At 38.9% G+C, this 18105-nt stretch overlaps 2 protein-coding genes across 2 annotated transcripts in view; both read left to right on the top strand.

Moving 5' to 3' along the window:
* The first annotated feature begins 7725 nt into the window (after nt 1-7725).
* On the top strand, nt 7726-13814 carry LOC110157976 (E3 ubiquitin/ISG15 ligase TRIM25-like). The gene is made up of 4 exons (XM_020922387.2): nt 7726-8464; nt 9290-9429; nt 10225-10392; nt 12434-13814. The coding sequence occupies exons 1-4, from the start codon at nt 7781-7783 to the stop codon at nt 13140-13142; spliced, it is 1701 nt and encodes a 566-aa protein (XP_020778046.2). The 5' UTR covers nt 7726-7780; the 3' UTR covers nt 13143-13814.
* Nucleotides 13815-14282: 468 nt separating this feature from the next.
* chchd6a (coiled-coil-helix-coiled-coil-helix domain containing 6a) overlaps nt 14283-18105 on the top strand; it is a 70606-nt gene continuing 66783 nt past the window's right edge. Inside the window, exons 1-4 of the mRNA XM_020922441.2 lie at nt 14283-14479; nt 16000-16084; nt 16587-16674; nt 17109-17247. Of these exons, the coding sequence (XP_020778100.1) occupies nt 14396-14479; nt 16000-16084; nt 16587-16674; nt 17109-17247 (396 nt within the window). The 5' untranslated portion in view covers nt 14283-14395. The remainder of the gene's footprint in view (nt 14480-15999; nt 16085-16586; nt 16675-17108; nt 17248-18105) is intronic.

Below are 18105 nucleotides of genomic sequence, written 5' to 3'. Positions count from 1 at the left end.
CAACAAAAATATATGTAATTTTAGTCATAGTTTCAGTTATTGTAATTACTTTTTATCTAGTTCACTAAAATGAAATACATTCAAATAAAATGAACCCAGTGAAAATGATGAGTTAGCATAAATGAAGGACAAAGGTCTGCTCCTTATTAGATTCCTCTGAGATCAGTCCAGGGATTGGACTGGCCAGGATCTGGTCCAGGATCAGGACCAGTTTGGACTGATTGAGACTCTGATTTAGACTCTGGTTCAGATTTTTGTCTTTTTATGTCCAGGATGTCTCTGCAATTACTTAGAGAAAATTAGTTCAGCATCGTGTTTGTAAATAATAGAAAATGTAGCTTTGATTCAAGGCTAGTAGTAAGTGAGGTCTAAAGTAGGACTTAAACCAGGACTAAACCAAATCTACACCAGGACTAAAAAAGGTCTAAACCTGGACTAAACCAGGACTAACCCAGATCTAAAGCCTTGCTGCTGTGTGTTGACTTCTGCGAAGTGACTCATTTTGATAAAAGGATGTTACAGGACTTCATCTGGGGAGCTCCTGGTTTTAGGATTGACGTTGAGCAATTTCAGGATCAGGTCCATGAAGTGGACCTCACAGTCAAACTCTTGGAAAAAGCTCGACAGAAATAACTTTTGTCCTAATAAAAGGTTTTAAATAAAAATTATAAATAAAACCCAAATGTTGTCACAAACTCAAGCTAGAAATAGTTGCATTTTATAGTGAAATAGTTTTTTTTTTATTATTATTATTAAAATATATACATACATTTGTTGATCATGTATTTTTTTTATAATGATCTTTTCTTTTTATTTAGGACAAATTCAGGACAAATTCAGGCACTTCAGGGCCCTCTGTGTCCTGCCCGTACCTCTGGTCTTTAATGAATTTTAGAGCCACAGTCTGATTGGAGCTGTCCTTCCTGCACAGCGCAACTACTCCAAAAGTTTGTTCTCCTAAAATATGCTCTGCTACGAAGGAGTTGGAACCTGGCGTGGAGATCACTGCGCTCACCTACAGGCCCACAGTCCATGCACCTGCCATTGCCATTGTTGCACTGGGAAACCTGGAACAAACCTGGGGGAAAATCACACAAAAAGGAACTACACTGAGTTACTACTCGTTATTCTGTTTCTCTTGGTTCTTCTCTGAAAACATGGTGTGCTCTCCTCTCAACGTGGTTTTCTGGATTACACAAGAGCAGCCACTGTCTGATGGGCACCAGGTTCAATTATCATCATCCAGTGTTTTGTACAAATGTGGACCTTGTGATTGTGTTCATATGACACTAAAGACAACAGGTGTTTCACAGCTGCTTGGCTCATAGAACCTTACAGAGTAAGGGCAGAGAAACAACTGCATCAGGCTTGCTTCTCCATAGATCTAATCTTTAAACTGTCTCCATTATGTTTAACAAGTGGAATAATCAAGGCAAAACAGTATACAATATCTCCATGGAGACAAACGGGTGCCAGACCCTCCACCAGAAGTTACACATTGCACTTTTAAGACATCAAACTTATACATATAGTATAACAGAATAAAGACAGTAGTTGTTAGGTCAATGAGTGAAACAACTCATTGACCCTAATGTTGGCAGCTGTAGGCCACGACTTTACCCACTGAATAACATATACAGGGGGATGTGTTACTAGTGTGGTTGGGTGGACAAACTCGTTTGCTTGTCTCAACACGATATCATAGAAAACACATTTTTCCTTTTTTCTAGGTGTAACTGGAGGCAGCTGGACAATCCTAACCTTGATCATCACCCATCATCCACTTTCTACAAAACCTTCAGCTGAATAAAGCTCTATACAAGCCTATATTTTGTATTTTAAAATGGATGAAATGGATGAACAACGTGTCTTTTTTTACATTTGTTACTGGGGCCATAGTTGGGGCCATCATTGCTTTAGGCCTGCATCTTAATGTCGCCATCAAAACCATGTTTAAAAGTACAATTGCTTCCTCTGTCCTGAAATAAATAGATTAAAGATGTTCATTTTGTCTTCTTATGTACTTTAACTTCTTGGGTGTGTTTACCTTGTTGACACATTTCGGCTGTTCGCTGCAAGTCATCTTCAGGATTGTCACCGGTGTTGGCACCAAATCTTCTTCTTACTAAATCAAAGATGTTCATTTTGTCTTCTTATGTAGTCAGTCTGAGCGACCTGCCAGGTCAATAAGGCTGACTATGACTACAGGAAGTAACAACAGCTGATAAACGGCACGCCACCACCAACACTGGTGACAGTTCTGAAGATGACTTGCAGCGAGCAGCCAAAACGTGTCAACAAGGTAAACACACCTCCTACTGTACTGTCTTTAAAAAAGAACCCAAGAAGTTAGAGAAGTACATAGATTTTATAGTTCTGCGCCATCATTGGTGTTGTATTTCATACATACACAGAGTGAAATTGAATTGTTTTTATATATTATATATATATATATATATATATATATATATATATATATATATATATATATATATATATATATATATATATAGAGAGAGAGAGAGAGAGAGAGAGAGAGAGAGAGAGAGAGAGAGAGAGATAGATAGATATATAGATATAGATAGATAGATAGAGAGAGAGAGAGAGAGAGAGAGAGAGATAGATATATAGATATAGATATATAGATAGATAAATAGTACCTGGCAGAAGTGTTTCAGTCATTGACCCAAATGTTGTCAGTTATAGGCTACCACTTTAACATTTGTGCTTTTTTTTTTTTTGCTCTAGGTTACTCTGGAGACTGTCAGATCATCTACATCTACATTCGGAATAACTTTTAAATCAATTATTCATCTTTTAACTTTAATCTTATCTAAGAATGGAAGCACAACTGTGGTTTATTTCATTTATTGCTGGAGTCATAGTTGGAGGCATTCTCTTAAAAGCTTCTATAGTCAAAATTGTGATTAAACATAGTTTAGTTTTTGTTGATGCTTTGGTTTGTGGAGCACAAGTTTATGCTACAGTTACCCTTTCAAGTAAATCAAATTCCTTAGTAGAAGTTTTGTTTGTAGTGGTGCTGGCTGGATTAATTTATGTGACAGCAGTGGTTCTAATCATAGACACCTATGGGCAAGAAATTGGGATCGTGGTAACTCTGGGGGCAGCTTCTGGCTTCCTTTGGGCTTCCAGGGGTAGTTTTTTGTTTATAATCTTTGCTCTTCTCTTCTCTATGGTGTAATACAGTCATTCTGGAGAATCAGAAAAAAATAATAAATTTCTATAAAATAATTTTCAAAATATCTTGATTATCATTCTCCTTGAAGCCTATTTATCGCAGATGTCACGCTGTAGATATACTGAGCTGCACAGATGCAGCAGTGTGGAGGACACAGACCCGTTAAGATCTTCTGCACATCAACTATCTTTTGTTTTACCTCTTGTCACATTACAAAACTCATTCCTACTAGAATAAAACAAAGTTTTTTTCTGCTACAAATTGTTAGTTAGCCCAAAGGCCATATATGGCGGCACAGTGGCTACCATATATTTCCTTATATTGACTATCAGGCCTTTTTGTAAGAGAGAGAAATATTGTATTGACTTTGAGGGAATTTCACATTTTGCTGCAGCAAACAGTTACAGTTTTGCTGCAACATATCAACTGTGCTTCTCAGATACCTCTGTGTTTCAGTCAAAGGTCTCAGTGTAGTTTAACAGGAGGACTGGTCAGGGAGGGTCATCAGCCAAAAGTGTTCCTTCTTGGTGTCCTGCAGCATCACAGCAGAGTCCAAGGAGTCTATCTCAGCTTATATTTTGATCCAAACAGTTTGTTGCATATTTGTGACAGTCAGCTTTAAGGGGTTTTACTTATTGTGCCATTATTGTTTCAGCAGTGGTACAGAACAACAATAATTAATTGCAATGATAGATGATAAATCCAAAAATAAAATAAAACGAAAGGGAAGTATGAAATGTGTTACTGTTAATGGTTAATGGTACAAATAGTTATTATTTTTACAAACAAGACATATAATAATACAAATATAAACTGTACATGTTACATACATTAATTTTAGAGTGTTAGAGAAGTTATTCCAGTTGGGTTTAATTCAGACCATTTGGCTAGTTAAATGAGGCATTTACCCTGCATAATGAGGAGCTGCACTAGGATAAGATGACGGGCGGCATGTACACATGTAGTGACCCTGAGCTCTACTCCTAGCAACAACAAAAAAATGTGTCATCACAATGGTCTGTGCAACAATGGGGAGGAGGTGGAAAGGGTCCCAAATTTTAAGTTCCCGGGTGTGCAGATCAGTGAGGGCCTGACCTGGAGCCTAAACACTTCTAGCATTATAAAGTGTGCCCAGCAGAGCAGTCTGTGAACACTTCAAAACATTAGGTATAGGTTCTCCCAGCAGCTGCTGGTCAACTTCTTTTGGTGTATTATCAAAAGCATTCTGAAATACTGCTGCACATCATGGTATGGAGCCTGCACAACTGTTGAAAAGAAGGACCGACAGCGAGTGATGAGAGCAGATGAGAGGGTGGTGGGCTCCTCTCTCCTGAACCTGGCCACCATCAACTCCTCAGGTCTCCAACATTCTGCAGGACCCCACACACCCTGGGAACTGCCTCTTCTGTACTCTCCCTCAGGGAGATTTTAGACTCCTCTCACATGCACAAACAGGCTGCACAACAACTTCTACCCATGTGCAGTGGACTTGCTCCAGAAACCTGTGCTTCTGGAGGCATTTATTTATTTATCTATTTGTTTATTTATGTATTTATTTATTTATTTCATGTTTTTATTGGTATGGATGTTAGAAAGTGTCTATATGTATTTAGTTTTACTGCTGCAGTTTTGCTCTGTTGAAGTTTTGTTGTATTTTGAACAATGACAATAAATCTAATCTAAATCTAAATTTTGAAAGGACTTGGCAGAAAATAAGATGTGGCTCTCCTGGAGCTTAGTGAACCTGATCTGACTGTACATACTGTGTTATAACACCACCTTGTGACTGTAGGGACATACTGCACATTGCAAGGCCCATTTCATTTTAATGTTTTTATCCTCGCCCTTTAAGTTCAGATTTTATTTCTTTGGAGGTTGTTCTGAGCTCTTTCATATGATCCAACTCTTCTATTTGTCATCAATTTTCCTCTTGCAGCCATGTCCAGGGAGGTTGGCTAGAGTCCTGTGGACCTTAAATGTCTGAATAACATGTGCAACTGTAATCACAGGAACATCAAGCTGTTTGGAGATGGTCTTATTGCCTTTATCTTTAATCTGCTTGTCTATCATTTTCTTTCTGGTCTCTTGACACAGTTGTCTTTTTCTCTTTCTCTGGTCCATGTTCAGTGTTGTATCCATCATGTCTCCAAACAGCACAATGACACATGTCCTCCTTAAAACAGGCAGACTGACTGAGGACAAGTTTGAAGACACCTGTGATGCAGATTAGAGACACACCTAAATTTAACATGTCCCTATATTGTCCAGTTACTTAAAATCTTTTCTAGGGGTACCATAATTTTTGTCCAGGCCAGTTTCATTAGTTTTTTGTTTATTTTTTTCCCCCCTGTTGAACAACAATTTAAAAAATTTCATTGGTTATTTTTCAGTAAATTTTTATGTATTATTGCTTTTCTCAGTTTCAAGTTATTTCAGTGACCATTGTTGATTTTTCTTTCATTATCAGAGGGGTACCAACAATCTTGTCCACGTCTGTATGACCACCAAACTATCATGCAGCCTCACACAGAGTAAACATGAATGCAATGTGTAGTCTGATCATTTAATAAGGGCCACATGATATGAGATAAAGATATTTGATAACTACATGATATATAACAAACTATATCATATCAATATTTACGTTTTGACTCAGTAAGTTCAGCAAATTAAAACTTATACTAAGACCAAACTGGGTTAAAGGAGTACACATTAAGAAAATTGTGAATAAAATCTACTATTTTTGCATCAAAAAACTCATTTCTTTTCTTATGGAAAACTTTGTATTGTATTTTTATTTTTGTGATTATTGATTTTTTATTTTTATTTTTTTTTGCAATATTAATATGTTTAAGATATATTGTTCAGCTGTATCTTTCTCTTTCTCATTACATTTGATTCCAGCAGGCAATAAATCATAGTTAAGAGGGGAAAAAGTGAACATTCATATTCCCTTTTATCATGTATTATATTATTTTTTGGACATTCACTTTACCCATTTCTGCATAAAAAAACCAAGCCACCGCAGTATTTTATATGACTGGCATCTGAATTAAACAATGTGAAAATAACAATAACAAAAAAAAACAATAAAACATGAATAAGTATTAAGTAAAGGCCAAATCAAATGGATTTCTCACATGATGAAGCTTCAGGAGACGAAGCTCCTCTTACGCTGAAAAGAGTGCCGAAGACAGCTCCTGCACCCTCCTGGACAGTTTTTCATTTTCATTGTTGGTTTGATTTACACTAACATCATTACAGGTGGTTTGAGTCTCCACTGTAGATTCTTTAAGTTTTTCTTTCAACTTCTCATTGACTTTCCTGGTGTTGAACAGCTCTTGTTTGAGCTTGACAGTGTCTGCCACTGACTTCTTATACAGATATCTTATTTCTTTATACGCACTAACCTCGTTTTCCAGCTCTTTCTCTTTTTTCAGGAGATCAGCTTTTTCAACTCCAAGTCTTTTTTGTTTGTCTTTTCCCTGACTCTTTTGAAGTTGGCAAACTCTTGCCTTAGTTGCACATGTTCCTGTACTTTAGCATTATACAGGTACCAGATCTCCTTATGTGCATTCACTAGGTATTCTACTTGCTTTTCCTTCTTCTGTAGAGTAACAGTAAGTTTTTGCAACTCCAAGTCTTTTTCATCAGACTTTTCTGTGGCTTCACTGGAGTTGGTCAGCTTTTGTATTAGCTGCACATTTTCCTGTATTATAGAAGTATACAGGTCACGGAGCTCTTTATATGCACTAACTTCTTTTTGTAGTTGTTTGTCCTTCTCCTGAAGAGTCCTGGTGAGATTTTGCAACTTCAAGTCTTTTTTGCACAGTTGTTTGGAGATTCCACAGATAGCACAGATCGGTGACCTTAATTGTACAGCTCGACTCAGCCCTGTTGACTGTCAGCAGATATGCGCACAACTGAGGAGTGTAAATCCTGGAGCCCTCATTGCCACTGTATGCAAACAAACGAACCATTAACACTACAGTACGAACTGAAACAAAATTCAGATATAAGCACATCATTAATCCTTTAAATTGTGCATAACTAGAAGACATTCCAAAAATAGAAGTCCCAGAAATGTCTCTCACCTTAGTTTTAGCAAAGATTCAAAAACAAAGCAAACATGTTAATACTGTATGAGCTGAACAAACCTGTTCTGAAAATCATCTGTTATATAGTATTAGTAACAACATAAACCATGCCCTGAGGTGAATGAACACATTTCCTAAAAAGCAGAAAAAAATATGTTTAAGTTTGAAACAAAAAAAGTTGTTTTGGTTGACCTGTGTCTTTTGTCCTTTCAAACAAATGGGACCATGGTGTCTTAAAACGTACATGCTCTGACACTTTTTCACCAAGTTTTGTGTGGCCTATTTGCACTATCAACACTAACCCTCATGACAGTTAACTTCTTAGCAGAAAATCACACCGGGCCTCCTGGAATGGAATGCTACCCTGCATGTGCTTTTGGACACTCCTCCTCTGTATTAAAGCTACTTCCTTGTTCATTGTCACATTTTTCGCCGTCACTGTTGGAGTTTCTGCGTCTCAGTATCAAGACTGAAAAGGAATTTGATGATTTTTTTAAAAAACACCATAAAAGATTGCCACGAGAGAGGACTTTCTACAATGTCTGTGTCCAATCCAGAGGAACAGCTGGCCTTTGAGCTGACCTGCCCCATATGCCTCCAACTGTACTCTGACCCTGTGAGCCTGCCCTGTGGACACAACTACTGTCGGACCTGCATCAACCAGAATGTCCAATCTGACAACTCTCCCTCGTCTGTCTCCAAATGCCCCGAGTGCAGAGTGATCTACCAAGGTCACGAGTCTCTACAGAGCAACTTCAAGCTCAGATGCATCATTGACAGTTACCGGGCGAGCAACTTGCTACAGGACGACCCCCCAAGCATGTCCGTGGCAACCCTGACCTTAAGCACGCCCTGCGACCAGTGCATAGATGAACCCACGCCAGCTGTGAAGACCTGCCTGAAGTGTGAGGTGTCTCTATGCTCCAGACATCTTCAGAAGCACAATGAGAAGGAGCAGTTCAGAATGCACACTCTGGTAGACAATGTTCAGAGCCCTGGATCTAAAAACTGCTCCACTCACCAGCGGCCCCTCGAGTACTTCTGCTCCAACGACATGTCCGTGCTCTGCTCCATCTGCATCGTTCAGGGGCACCACCAAAACCATGACGTGCTCACCTTCACTGTGGCCGAGGAGGAGATGAGGAGGGCACTGGAGAGTCGCAGCAAGGTTATTTATTTATTTGTTTGTTTATTAATTCATAAAAATTTGTATTGAGCAACTGCTAAGAAGTACAAGTGATTGAAAACAGGTATGACAAACTAACAATAGCAAAATGCATGTGTATAAAGAGTAGGGATGTAACAATAATTGAAATATCGTGATATCGTGGTGCCAAAAGTAATAATAATATCATGGGCCATTACAATATATTAGGTTTAATGTGTCTTTGCTTAAAGTCATTTTTACTGAACTACATGTGGTGATCTTCTACTCTGTTTCAGTGCAGCCTACATAAGAAAAAACTTTTATTAAACATTTTTTAACTCATTAACTTAATGTTTCTGATCAGATATTTTAAAAACAACATTATTCGTCTGATTTGAAGTCCAGTGTAATACATGAATGGGTATACTGCATATCTGGTACTAGTTATCAATTGAAAGTATTTTTTTTTCTGTTATGCAGTCATATAACTTTTATTGAGCTTCAAGTCAGTTACACAAGATTTCTGATTCTATCTTCACTAATGGCATGTTATTATCATCTCAGACATAATCATGCAAATCTTACATTTCTAAGCTATTGTAACCAGGCTATTATGAAACAAAAGCCTTAACATAGACAAAAGCAACAAAACATAAATTATTAATAATTGTTTTCAGATTTAAAAATAGCTAGGGTGTGTGTTCATGAAAATTAATCCTCAAAATGCTGCCTAACAGGAACAAGACAGAAATCCAGAAAGTCACATGACTTACGATTCTTTACAATAGTACTGTATGTTCTGGGTTTTCCGCCATACCATGTCTTCCTAAATACCATGTGTCATAGGTGGTTGCCTGCAGGCTGAAACTGACTGAAGGACTTCTACAGAAAACAACAGAGGACCAGGGCACGTCTGAAGCCATTGGGGAAAAACTTATCAACAAGGCCATGACCATTATGGAGAGTATGGCTGGGCTGGTGGACAGGTAGGATAGTATGGGAAATCTGAAACCTCCAACAGTACTGCTTTTGATCTAAAGAACTTTCCAGTCTGTTCATGATGACTAGGCAACTACTGATTTTGGGTTACATTCATATCATAATTTTGCAACAGAAATTAAACAAGTCAGCAAATACATTTTGCACAACTCCATTACTAACATTAACATTAAAAAGTTCAGTGAAACTGTGCAGCTTCTGAGTACAGACTCAAACTAAGTGACTGTGAACATTTAACATAATTTGGAAGGATTTCTTTTATTTATTTCAGTGCCCAAAGAAGCAAAGCCCCAGACAGTCATAGCAGAAACAACATTTCTTGTGCTTTCCCCAGCAGACATGTTTCAGCTGACTATAGCCTGTTAAAGAAATTCCATTTCTGTGCTGTACTCAGGGTATTTACTGCCACCTTGTTGTCTCAGTCTGCGTCATCAGAGGTATAATATTCCCTACAATGGAAACATATCCAGACTGGACTGCATTAAACTGGGCTAGACATCACTATCACACTGTCTTGAGTGTTCATGTCCCGGGTGCTGGGCCTTGTACTGTAATGTAAATAAATTTCTCCTCCAGCGTCATGCCTCTCCTCTTCAACACTGAAACAACTTAAACTACCACATAGTTTACATGCCCCATAATGCTCTCCTTTCTTCAACAGGTTTTGCAAGATTTTACTTGGTAAATCATGTACTGGAAATACTTCAACAACTGCTTAAACTTTGTCAGGAAGAAAAACTGATCAAAATAAATAAAATGTTTTTGTTATGTGATACGTTCAGGTACCGGGAGCGCCTGTGTGTCCTTCTGGAAGATGAGAGGTGTCAGCGTAGGCGGAGCTGGCAAATGGGTATGAGTGCACTGGAGGAGCAGCAGCAGCAGCTCATAGAGGCCCAAAAGAACACCACCGAGGCCCTCAATGAGACCGACAGCTGCAACTTCATCCAGAGGTACATCAGCCACAAGTCATTATTACCACTGTTATAACTACAGTATTTTACAAAAATATTTGTCACAAAAACATGAAACCTGTCCATGGTACACTGTTAAGTAATGCAAATAAGGCAATTTAAATTCTTGCCCAACAGACAGTACCTTTAGATTGAAAATGCTTTCCAGACCATGCATTTCACATCTAGGCCTTCAGTAGTGTTCCTTCTGAAACAATCAACTCCTCAGTAACTATTTTATGGTTATAAAAGCCATCTTATTATACAGAAACACAGTATAAAGAGCCGTGGAGATTCTGTGCATGGAGAAGTGAGGAGAAGGGGGTGGGCGGTGCATGGAGAAGAAGAAAGGAATGCTGTGGTGCTAAACCAGGACTAAACTAGAACTAAACCAGGACTGTTTGTTGGGATGGACCCGAAAGTGTGTCCATGCGCCTGACTGCACCAGGGCCTGGGCTCTGCGGCGCACGGGGCGGCTCCGCAGTGTACTGGGCTGCATGGGGTTCAGTGCAGCTGTCGCCCGATTGCGCTTTGTGGACACCCTGCTGTGTTGTTTCTCTTTCTCGCTCTCTTGCTCTCTCTCAAGTCCAAGATTAGTCCTGGTTTAGTCCTGATTTAGACCAGGTTTAGACCTGGTGTAGGCTGGTTTAGACCTGGTTTAGTCCTGGTTCAGCTACATAATGCAGTTTGCTGCTTTGGCTGGTTCGCTCTCTGACTGTCCAAATATGATTGGTTGAAGCAACAGTTTCATGGACATTTATTTTGTGTTCGATGGCCTGCACAATGGACTGTGAAGGCCCCAGGCACACTTCTTTGACTTTGACTCTGACTGGTAACAAGTGATGGCTGAATTGTGATTGGTGATTGGTCAAACGCTTTAATATGAAAATACATGTGTGGAACACACAACACAACCACTGGAAAAGCTATGAAAGGAAGTGGACAGACCATATGTAATTATTTAATAATAAAGTAATTAACATCAGTCTGTGATTCAGATCATTTTTTAGGTCAGCAGAGATGGCCCACCACTAGAGATGAAATATATCATGGTCATACCTGCAAGTCAATACCTAATCTTATCAGATCACTGCAAGGGCGTGCATTGTGACTGGGAATACCAGGTGCCAAAGTGAGATGGCAGTGGCTCTAGTGCAATCCTCAGTGTGCAAAACACTTCACCCACATTGCCTAGTATGAAAGTGGTGTGTGCATGAGTGCTAATGGTTGTCAGAGGTAACCTGGCTCATAACAGATTCATATGTGTAGCACTCTGAATAGCATTGTGGCAAAGGCATTGTTGAGATGACTATCTTTAAAACCTTTTATACCAACTAAGGCTGAATGATCTTCCATTTTGGACAGAAAATTGTAATCTCAGACAGCACGGTTTTGGGAGCGTAAAAGTCTTGTTTTTTTGCAGTGCTCCTAAAGCCCAATTTATGGATTGATGGGTCTGTATCGAGGTCTATGCACTACAAAGTAATTCACTGCCACAATGCGAGGAGGCAAGGCTTTAAACCTGGCATTCGTGTAAAGTTTAATATAAATCATCTCCAACACGATAGAAGCACAGACTCACCATCTCACCACCACATTCTCTGTCATAGAAAGAACGCACATATTCTACTGAGCTGTGTCCAGAGAACCAGTCACAGCCCTTATTGTCTGCGTCGCTTTCCCCTGCTGTCTGCATCGTTTTGATGCATAGTTAGAAAATTTCGGACTGTCGGTTGACACAGACTGTCTGCATAGGGGGTTCATGTCAATGCAGACTCTCTGCATCATGAGGCAGACAATTTGATGCTGGACCCTAAACTGGGCTTCACGGTCCGGCGTCAAATCATCCATGCAGGACATTGGTATGATGTTTCTGTGATGTTTGCAAATGTTTATGTGCACTGAAACTTAATTTGAAAGAAAAATTTTAAATCATGGATGAAATGGAAATTGCAATATCTGCCAGCAAAATTGCAATTCAGCCCTAATACCAACTATAAATATTTACCAAACTCTTTTTCTTCCCTCTGTATTTGTTCAGGTTTGTGCAGATAGAACCAAAGCTACGGGCCGTCATTACCACCTCCCTTCCCTCCAAGCTCCCTTCAAAGGTTCCTCTCAACACCAGGCGCCTGCAGGCCGGCCTCAAAACCCAGGATTTTCGCTCAGAGATGACCCGTCTCCTGGACTCCCTCCACATTCTGCTCAACCCTCTGGATCTCACCTTTAACCTGGTCACCGCTCACCCCAGCCTCATCGTCTCCAATGACCTTCGCACTGTCAAATTCAGCTCCACCAAACAACAGTACGCGGACCACCCTGAACGCTTCACCACAGCCCCTCAGATCTTGTGCCGGCAAAGTATATCCAGCGGAGAGCACGTCTGGGTAGTGGAAGTAGGGGCCAATAGCATGTGGTCCCTCGGGGTGTGTTACAAAAGTATCCCCAGACGAGGTGACCACAGCCGGCTAGGGCACAACTCGGTGTCCTGGAGGCTGCAGTGGAAGAATGGTAAACTAACAGTGTGCCAGTCGTCCTGTAACGTCGCGTTGGGGGAAATGACCAATCATCCAGTGAGGATCGAGATAGCACTAGACTACGAGGGCGGGACTTTGGCTTTCCACAGCACCAAAGGGCGACGGGAGCACCTACACACATTCAGGGCAGTGTTCAGAGAGCCGCTGTACCCCGCGTTCAGTATTCACTCCAACACACCTGAGTCCTGGATAACACTGTACAGTGGAATGTGAACAATGTTATCGATAAAGTCAGTATATAGTGTTAAGATGAGTGTATTTGTACCTTTTGTAATACTAGTTTTGGAATAAATATGTTTGTGTCATTCATATTCCCTTTTTTCTGTGGTTTAAAGTCACTGAGCCAATTCCAGTATCTTTGAGACTTAGGTGGAATCCACCAGGTACAGTGATGAGACAGCGGCAGCGCTATGACCACATACTTTCAGATTATTCAGATTATTCCTAACTTGATTGCTTGTGTTTCAATCATAATCATATTTCTAAGCAGTGTATCTGGTGTGTAGGCTATTTTCAGTGAAGTCTTTACCCAATGCAATTGCCCCAAACAAAGCTATCTAATTTTGAATTTTAAGAAATATCTGAATAAAGACAGAAATAAAAGGAGTGTGTATATTTACTATAATTTGATTATTCACCTAGGTCTATAGGCCCAATATGTTATCACATTGCTTTATAAAGAAATACAGTATTTTATTGGGGCCACATTTGAGAAACAAAGACATGCCTAATTCTTAAAATAATTGTTAAATGAGGGGATTTTGTGGACACTGCGATGTACAGGTCATATCTTACATCTCAGCTGTTGAAGGATGTTTTGTGTCATAATCAAGCTCATGACCTATGACTATTTGATCTGATAGATGTTAATAAACATTCATCTGAAACCACCATGATTGTGTGGGCTATTATTTTATTTATACAAAATAATAACAAAATGAAAGTAAAAAGTAAAATAAACTGCTACATGAATTGGAGTAATTGCCTGGAAATCCAGAAGGATATCTCTTTGTATTTGTTATACAGACCCATATCCGCCACTGGTACAGCGATGAGTCTGGATTTTTCCTGGCAGCTGGAGTAAGGGAGCAGCTACCATTGCTCCTGAGAAAACTGTACTGACCTGAGTGACCTCAACGACTCTTCAGAAAATTCCAGATCACTAGACAAACCAATAGACAGGGGAAAAAGGCTTAGCACCACATTTTTGTATTGTTGCACTAGAAAAAACAAGCAAACAAAAAAACATATCATGATAGCTAAACAAACTAGTACACATGGCTAATACAAATGAACTACATATCTGGCAACCACAAAGTTACAATAGAACGAGGAGGATAAACTAAACGGGATCTGGCAACCCCCATCCCATCTGTCACTAATGTCATTGGACAGGGCAAAAGCAGGATTCTCCCAGCATTTTAAGGCTACTGTTTAATTCACATTCACAAACCTTACTTTTAATCATGGGTTCTGGAGAGAGCAGGACCAGAAAGGTGTCTTTTGGTGTAGACGACGAAGACAGAGTGAGAATCCTGCGCGGAGTCAAGGTAATGCTAATTTAGCCTTGGTTTTGATTAGCCTTGATGCTTTTATTTAGATCTGGAAGGTAACAGAGCTGTCAGATGCATCTTCTCCCTTGAGCCTCGTCTATATGATGAGGGCAGCATCTATACACTGCACTGCCATGTATGTAGCATGTGAGGAGGAGCTAAAGGGAGGCAGGGGCTGTGACAGTTTGACATACAACTTCATGGGTGTCGGTTTCCCCACGCCAAACTCGGTTCAAATTTGACAACAGAAATAATATGAGCTAAAATAATAATTCTAACCACATTTTACAACTGGCAAACATACCATCCATATTTCTAGTGTAAATGTAATAATTCGGCGTAACGTGTTGGCTTCATGTGACCGTAAAGCACGTACACCGGCGGCTTTGCTAGTGTTTCCATAGCTAACTAGCATTTAGCATTTCGACATTGAACAGTGGATAGCTTTTCGATTTATCTATTTATTAGGGTTTATAAAATATCAGTTTTATTTGTAATTGCCCCTTTTAATCTACGTTTATATCGTGCTCATTTTTATTACGAGTTTAGTACATGATATTAGTGTACATTTTGCAGTGCGTCGTTGTGCATGCATTTATACATGGAGTTTGGTCTACTCCTGCACACATGCAGCATAGATATTCTTTAATTATACGTCTGTGCTTTGCCTGCAAATTCCACTAACTATTCAAATACAATCCACTGTCATTATACACTTGTTGAGGCTGTTACTAGAGCTGGATCATGCTTGTCTTAAAGGGCTTGTATTAATTTTTTTAATGATCTACGTTATAATCCTGTTTCTTCATCATGAACATACCCGGAGTTGTGTTTTGTTCCATTCACACATGTTTAACACACAAATTCTGCATATTTAAGGTGACTTCTTCTCTCAAATAGAAAATAGACATGTTACGTGGTAATACAGGAAGTGCTCCACTGTGTTTTTAAAATCCATACATCTTTGCTAGAATAATTTGGATAATTTCAGCCCTTGACTTGCCAGTGTCTTTTGAACAAAATGTAAAAGGAAGTTAACTTGAAGTCTACCACTACATGATATCACAAAGTGGAACAGATCAATTTGACCTTTGAAGATGTTGACAGACTAATTATAAAGTGTGTGAATATTATGTCTATGCTTTGGCTGCAAATTCCTGTAGCTACTATCCAAATACAGTTTTCTGTCATTATACTTATGATACACAACTCAAATGTTACAAGGCAATCAAGCACTGAATGTGTTTGTAATGAGAATCAAAACATAGGAAATATGCAAAATAGGAATAGGAAAGTTAACATTTTAAATGGTCAGTCCCCTCTACACGTTCATAAGTCTTGATTCACAGAAAGAGTGAATCATCCTCTAGTAGTGCTTATTTTGGTTTTAGGGTTGGGAAAGATTTAACCCTTTGTGTGTCAAATGAACCAGCTCTTCCTGTGCTTTTCTAATCATGTAGTTAACAATGCCCTGGATTAAATGTCTGTTTAATAACAGTGTGTTATTTTTTCTGCAGCTGTCGGACGATGTTCTTCAGAGGATGAAAGGAGTAGCCAACATTGCTCCTGAGAAAACTGCAACAACTCCTCAGAAAGATCCAGGTTACATATGGCACAAACTATGTTTTTCCACACACACAGAAAAGCATAAAGTTGGCAACACGTTTTGTATTATTGCACTAGATAAAACATACTCATTGTTAAGAGAAGTACAGAGAAGATGCTGATATCTGTAACTGCTGTAGGGGGCGCTAAAACACAACAGCATACTTCATAGCAGGGCTGAAAGATTTGGGGAATATTTCACATTACAATATTTCTGACATGCATTATGATTCTGTTCAAAATTCATACTTTAAACTCTACCAGAACTGAGAAAAGACTGAGAAAGAACTAACTAATACAAATGTAAACTACAGAGTTAGAAGTTTTTATATGGAATAAGACAGGAGATTTGTTTAAAAAGACTTTGAGGACTTTGACAAGCCTGAAAAGCACATGCATGGCATTATTATTACTGGCATAATCTGAATAAAGAATATTACAATAAAAAGGGCTTTATGTAATATTACTGAATTATTAAAGATGGGATTTTTGCTTATAGATGCATCAAGAACTCCAAGTGTAGATTCCCAAACAAAGCAGACTCTTCCAGACAGTTCCCAATCTTACAAACAGGAGGAGCAGAGAAGGTGAGTGTATTTTGATTCTGAATAATAATATTGTTAACTTGCTATACTACAAAATATTTACTAAAAAAATAGTTATTAAAGGTGCATTATGTAAGTTTAGTCCACCACCACTTGTCTCCATGGAGATGTTAGTTCAGAAGGAATGTTCTTTAGTGTAGTCTTCAACTTTTCTTTCCATTTCCTGCCATACTGTGACATTTTCAGGTAAAGCAATAACATCCCATGGAGACAAGCAGGTGGCTGACCCTTCTCCAGAAAAGTTACATAGGTCACCTTTTAGGACATTATTTTAAGTTTACACAGAGCATTTATCTGCCACACTTCCACTCCAACTTTAAAAGTGATAGTATAGCACCATCTTGTGGCTCACCAGGGGAACAACATGCAGTGTGTGTCGTTTTATTGATGGCCTGGGTGGTCGGTCTATCTTTCAGGTTTGAGGAGCAGCAACAATTCCTGAAAGACGAACTGTCCAAAGTAGCACAGAAAGAGGCAGTGATAGATGAGCTCGCCAAAGCCCGGAGCAAAGAGAAACTAGAGACGAGGAGGGAAGCGGAGAAGGCCAAAGCGCTGGTACGCACACACACTCACATTGGGATTCCAGGCTTTGTAGGGACATTGCATTGACTTGCATTCGTTTTCTGGAGGTGGATTCTTACCATAACCATTGTCACTATTTACCTAATCTTAACATATTTTAACCTGTGTCTAAACTTGAAATCATATTGTTGATCTAGTAATGAAGGATTTACGTTATGGAGACATAATTTTTGTCTTCATAAGGGCAGTATTATGCATGATATATATATATATATATATATATATATATATATATATATATATATATATATATATATATATATATATATATAAACACACGCAGGTTTTAGTCCCCACAATGTGAAAAATACTCACCTCCACACACGCAAACATTTATTTGGCGTCAAACTGAGGCACTTAACTGTAACTCATTTGTTTATTTGAAGATATACAGCAGGTGCAACTATTAATGTGGTCACAGTGTGTTTCAAAAATAGGACCAATGGGCTTTTGGGTTTTGGTACTAGCTGTTATACTGTTTAAGTGTGTATATTTTAATCAGTATTGAATTGTTGTCTACACTATATCTTACTGAAGCAATCTTATAGGTTTATTTTAACCTTTTATGTTTTTTCTTCTTATCCATGGGATTCAGAATTATAAAATGGAAATTGAATGGGAAATGTCCTCAAAATGTTGCATATAGCAGGAAGATGAAACCTATGAATATCTAAGGTCAGGAGATGTACAGTGTCAATTATTTATGTAGCGTTTGCCTCTGCAATCCCACAGTCCAGTTAGGCATATCTATGGTCTTTGAACTCCCCCTAGTGGCCACATTTCAACATAACATGATGGCAAAAATTGAAGAAAAGCATCTAAAGTTTCCCA

The sequence above is a fragment of the Boleophthalmus pectinirostris genome, unplaced genomic scaffold (assembly GCF_026225935.1).
Source record: "Boleophthalmus pectinirostris isolate CB_2022bp ecotype Guang Dong unplaced genomic scaffold, ASM2622593v1 HiC_scaffold_8, whole genome shotgun sequence".
NCBI lineage: Eukaryota > Metazoa > Chordata > Actinopteri > Gobiiformes > Gobiidae > Boleophthalmus > Boleophthalmus pectinirostris.
Note: the sequence above shows the minus strand (reverse complement) of the source record. Positions and strands in the feature narration are given on the sequence as shown.